Source organism: Bison bison, unplaced genomic scaffold (assembly GCF_000754665.1).
Source record: "Bison bison bison isolate TAMUID 2011002044 unplaced genomic scaffold, Bison_UMD1.0 scf7180017864456, whole genome shotgun sequence".
NCBI classification, from domain to species: Eukaryota; Metazoa; Chordata; class Mammalia; order Artiodactyla; family Bovidae; genus Bison; species Bison bison.
Window position 1 is genome coordinate 14,592,597 of NW_011495018.1, and position 5,980 is coordinate 14,598,576.

General features: G+C 39.9%; 1 protein-coding gene across 1 annotated transcript in view; it reads right to left on the reverse strand.

The window, feature by feature from the left end:
- PNLIPRP3 (pancreatic lipase-related protein 3) overlaps positions 1–5,980 on the reverse strand; it is a 37,022-nt gene that overhangs the window by 24,265 nt on the left and 6,777 nt on the right. Inside the window, exons 3-4 of the mRNA XM_010859587.1 lie at positions 2,282–2,401; positions 1,504–1,635 (exon numbers count right to left, since the gene is read on the reverse strand). Of these exons, the coding sequence (XP_010857889.1) occupies positions 1,504–1,635; positions 2,282–2,401 (252 nt within the window). The remainder of the gene's footprint in view (positions 1–1,503; positions 1,636–2,281; positions 2,402–5,980) is intronic.

The following is a 5,980-nucleotide window of genomic DNA, read 5'->3' on the forward strand; positions in this document are numbered from 1 at the left end:
AAAAGGCAGGTAGAATGGCTGAAACTGGCTTAAAATGAAAAAGGGGCTGACATGTTTCTCCCTCTCCCACCCAGGACGGGGAGACTGGTAAAATGATAAAGCAGCCCATGTCCACCTACGTCCTTATCCAGCTGAGGGAGAGAGCACCAGGTGGGCTGGAGGAATGCCTTCTGTCAGAGCTTTCTCCCTGTGCTAAAGGGCCTCGCAGTTCTGGGGAACAGGAAGGAGACCAGCCCAGTGACCCGTTTGTGGCTTCCAGTCCATGTTCATCCTTCCTGAGTCCCAAACCATCCCGCACACCCCAACATGGGCTAAAGGCAGCTCACACCAGGGGGGGCAAACAATTCACTGAACATTTAAGTCAGCCAACACTTTCCCCTTCAGTTAAGCAAAATCTCCTCCTACTTATTTTCTGAGCCTTTAGGAGCCCACAGTTCAGGCCCCAGGATCAAGGAAGAAATTCAGGAAAGCTTAGTTAGACCTGGTTTTTCTCTGAGGAGGAGATAATCTGTTTCCATCCTCTGTGGACAAAGACACACTCGAAGTTCCTCCGTGTAGTCTAGCCTCCCCTGATGAGCAGGAAGAGTGGATGGAGAAGAGGGAGGGCAGCGGTGAGTATTTGGCTCCCCGACTCTTCTCCAGCCTGTGTCCTAACTGGGCTCAGAGTTGGGCTCGCTTTCCTGACTGACCCTCAAAGTGAGCAGCAGCGCCTGCCAGTCCCCTTCCCGTTGCCTTGTATTTTTCCACAGTCCTGTCCCCACACTCCGTCAGAGCAGAAACGCTGTCTCGCTCACCGTGTACCTCCAGTACCTAGAATGGAGCCCGGCCCACAGCAAGTGCGGAGTGAAATATTTGTTGACTGTAAGGAGTGAAATCTTAAGAATCTGAAAGGGTCATAAATCTTTAGATTTTTTACTTCACTGCAGTGCATGGTGGGAAAATACTTCCTATTATGGTGGAGCATTTGGAGATTTATAAATGTCTCAGAGTATAGCCCTCATAAATAGCAAAGCCTATTTTATTCTCTTTGAAAATGTGTAGGTTCAAGAGTTGTGCCTGGACTGGCCTAGGGACCTAATTCACTGCCATAGAACCCAGTTTCTGTGGGGAAAACGCATTTCACATTCTGCACAGATAGCGCCCATAACGCAGAAACGGTTTCTTCTCTATCCTTAAGGATAGGTTTATACTGTGCTGAAAAGGAACCGAGATGGTCCTCCAGGCTGACCAAAGCAGCGACCTTGAAGGGCGGGGATAGATGTGGTGAGGAGCCGGTGAAGACACACTGTCACCAAGTGGCGAATTGTAGAACTACAGGCACTTCTTTCTCCAAAAAGGAACCTAACTTTCCCTTTTTGGCTGCCATACACCAACACTTATTATTTCACATGTTCGGTACTTGTGTAAACTAATAAAAAAAAGTATACAGGATTGCCCCCAAATTCTTAGTGTTATGACACAAAGCTGGTTCAATGTAATTTTAAAGAAATCAACTGTTCTTACCACGAGAACATCAATAAAATAAGCCACCTCAGCACCAACAACGCGGAGATTGTTTACCGCGTGGATATATTGCAGTGAACCGTTAATCCAGTCTAAATTAATGCAGTTCACATCTTCTACTTTTAGCAGTACCTAAAAAGATTTATTGTAAGTGTTAAAAGCAAGAAATAAAGGAAACCTGAGAGCCCAAACAACTGATTCTACAATAAGAAATGACATCTGCAAGTATTGAGGACCTACCATTGCTTGGCCCTGTCCTAACACTTGTACATACATTAACTTATTTAATATTCATTTAAAGATAAGCAAACCTGGGCAAAGATAGGTTAATTAACTTGCCCATGACCACAGAGCTAGTCAATAGAATCATAATATGCCAGACAGCCTGACTCTACCACACTATATGGCTTGTAAATAATTAATTGCTTACTACGTTAGCAGTCTATTAATCTTGAGTAGAAGAGAGGAAAATTAATTTCCTGGAGTGAACTTGGAAATGTTTTCCTTAAATTAAATGAGAAATTTATCATACCATTCAATCTTTTGTCAAAGATGTGAATTTACTAAGAATAATTATAAAAATCTTCTATCATAATCTGTACAATTTATAATAAGTGAAAATAAATGGGAAATGAGTAATTCATCTGTGGTCTTGGAAAATGGCCAGTGTGAATAACTGGAGAATTTCCATGAATACACGTTAGTACCTTGCAAAGTACATTCACATTAAACATAAAACTTTAATACTAGTATAAAGAAGAGATTATTCACATCATACATTGCACATGTCTTGCTGCCATTTGCCATCTGATTTCCATCCAGGTATGTTGATACGTGTGATCTTGTGTGTGGCGAAGTGTGAGGCTCGGATAGTTAAATAATTAACTGCACTGACTTCCTGTTTCAGGTGAAAAGAAATTAAGGTAAAATAATTGAAAATTATTTAACATTTAGTAGAATTATTCTAAATTCACTCAAAAATTGTCTTCTAAGTTTGACTTTAACAACCATCTTTAATACATTTTTATCAAACAAATAGTTACTGCTACATATTGCAGTAGTACCCAGGAATTATTAATGCATTACAAAATGCAACATACAAATTTAATCATAAGGAAAAGAAATAAAAATGTATGGATTTAAGGTAATGTTTGTAAGACAATGTTGGCTCAGTTTTAATTACAATGTCAGTAAGCCATACTTTTGTACAGTATTTTTCAGTTGTCAATATAACTCATGAGAATTACCTTATTCAAGGCTTAGATGCGTATTCCAAAGGTGGCAAGATGGACTGTCCACCACACTTTATGAACGAGGAGTAGAGGTTAGATCCTTGTCACATGAAATACAACAGCATATTTAAGATATTTTATGTGATGGTGTTAAATATTGTTTTGTATTTCTTGTACTTTGTTAAATGGTTTTTATAACAAAACTCTTGAAGATGTTAGAATACCATTAATTTAAGTGACTTTGTTATTAAGAGAAAAATTAGAAGTCAAAAGTATAAGCAATTAAGTAGAAAAAATAAAAGGTCAAATCAGCAAATAGCAAGTTTGACCATGGTAATCTTAAACTGAAAAGCAGCAAATTTAGATACTCATGAAAATGAAATGAATGACTGATTACTAGCTACCTGTGTTTAACAGTGTATACAATTAATCATACAACTTACCAGAGTTTCTCCAAGACTGTGAGCAAACAAATTAAGAGACTCCCAAGCTGGCTTACAAATGACAATAATTATGATACAGATAAAACTCGTATCTATCTAGATTATAGGTTTTCTGCGAAAGAGTGAAAGTGTTAGTCACTCAGTTGTTTCCAACTATGCAACCCCATGGACTTCTGAAGCTTACCAGGCTCCTCTGTCCATGGGATCCTCCAGGCAAGAATATTAGAGTGGAGAGCCATTCCCTTCTTTAGGGGATCTTCCTGGCCCAGGGATCGAACCCAAGTCTCTTGCATTGCAGGCAGATTTTTTACCCTCTGAGCCACCAGGGAAGCCCTGTAGGTACCCTGTAGAGTAGCTCATTTGGCCCTCTCAGTGCTGTGAGGCAGGTACGAACTTTGTAGGTTAGGAAGGGGCGTAATGACAAAGGAAGTCACTTGTCCAAAAGCACTGCAGCTGATGAATCCTGGAGCAAGATCCAAACCCACACGGTCTCTCTATAAAGCCGTGCACTTCGCCACTGGGCTTTCAAGTTGTGATCTGATCATACTGCTTTCTCCTGATGGGATGCATACCAGCTGACGTATTTGTGATGTAGATAATAAAATCTATTGTATTGGGGCTTTTTAGGAAGCACTTCTCTGCTAAATAATTGAACCCAAGTGCAAAAATGTTTGTTTATCTATGTATTTAAAAGAACTCAATGCCCATTCCAACTCTAGCTAGAGCCCCTTAAATACCTACTGTATTCCTGTTTCTACACCAAAAAAACCTCTATTTAGGAAAGGTCATTTAGTAGAAAAAGTGCATATAGTTTTCCACTGTCATGAGAATAGTTTGAAAAAGTGGAACCTTGAACAAGCCTCAGAATGGTGGTCTGACAAGTATTATGGGATCCAAGCATTTTCTGTTGTCACAAAAGCCATTAAAGATTTATTCACGTAGGAAAAGGCCACAAACAACTTGTTCACTGTGCATTCAGTCTAGCACACAATGACACACTAACTTAGAAAATGGGAAAGTCCCTAACAACATCATGGGATCGAAAGAAGACAACTTGGATGCCACAAGGACAGAAGCTAAAAAGGGTGTCAGGACAGACAGATTATCTGGAGATAAGAGTGGAGTATTGATGTTTAGCTGGGTGCTGGGGTGTTTTCTTTTACCATTCTTATCTTTGAGCAGTCATAGAGCCTAACTGACATGGAATCAACCCATACTATAAGTGAGGCAAAAATAGTCACCAGTTAGGCATGTTCTAGCCTTGACAAAAGCTGCAGGCTCAGGAACCACTGTAATTACGCAACTATGCATCCCAACTAGCAATGGCAATGAGTCGCTTAAGGTTAAGAAGTCACGGATACTATGCTCTCATAATTTAAAAAACAAAAAAAGAAAGAAAAAAAAAAAGAAGTCACAGATTCATGGGAAAAAGAAGTTGGTTTTATTCTTCCAGGAAAGTAGCTGAGACCTATGTCTCAGAAGACCATTTCCATCAACAAATTGATCCTTGACAATTCACCAATTGCTAAGCCTCGATTACTAATTCCTTATTTGTTAATTCCTCAATTGCTAAGCCTCAATTGCTAAGCTACTGCACGATTTACTTCTTTCTCATAAACAAAGGTAATCAAATTTATACAGTATAGCACATGGGTCAAACCTGTGATGGTCCTGCTTTTAGTATCTCACCATGACTCAGTCTACAATCTAGCTGTTACTAAAAACCACATTAACAGCAAACCCTCAGGTGTTTATCTATTGCAAAATTCGGGTACAGATCTGTGTTGTCACACATGATTCTTTCCAAATGGAAGGGAGTGGGAAAGATGTGGGAAGCACTGTTTTTATGGCCTCTTTCTTAGGAAAGTATTCGGTTTTCTGATGTTCTCTTCACTGCCCTTTGGGCTCAGCCTTGCCTGAAGACTGGTCTTCATCACCTTCTGTCTTACTGCCTGTGCTCTACAAAGTTCTAGTGCATGTCTCTGTCCAGAAGGATAAAGGATCAGCAAGTCCTATGAAGGCTGAGGGTCAACATCCGGGGATACAGTTAGTCCTGGGCAGAAAAATTCACCCTGAAAGTCCTAAATGGATAGAGGTGCCCCAAAACATTTGTATTACGTTTTTAAAAAATGTGGTAACATACACATAACATAAAATTACTGTTTCATCCATCATTAAGAGTAAAATTCACTCGCACTCTCATTCACATTGTTGTGCAAGCAACAGGACCTTTACAGAACTTTGTCATCGTCTCAGACTGAAACTCTGTGCCCATTAAACAGTAACTCCCATCACCCCCTCCCCCAACCCCAGTAACTATTGATATTATTCTACTTTCCATCTCTATGAATTTGACTATTCTTGGTATGTTATATAACTGGAATCATATAATATCTGTCCTTTTGTGCCTGGCATATTCAATTTAGCAAAACGTTTGCAAGATATTGTACAACCTATTAGAATTTCATTTCCTTTCTACAGCTGGGTAATACTTTTTGCTTTTTGACAGTTAAATCAAACTTTTGAAGACATTTTCTTTATAAGTTTCTCTGTACTCAAAGTAAAGTCTTGTCTTTTCTTCTTTGTTCTCGCTAGAGCCGTAATCTATACAGCAGATGGTATATTTCAGTAAAGAGCTATGTGTACGTATGTATGTGTGAGTCTGGTAAGTAGATAGCTATGCTTGCAGGGTGTGAAGGCCTAGAAGAAGACTGTCTTGGCTGGTGAGACCAGCCCTGCATGCGATGGGTCTGGTGGAAAGCAAGCCTCAAGGTTATGCTGCTGCTGCTGCTAAGGCGCTTC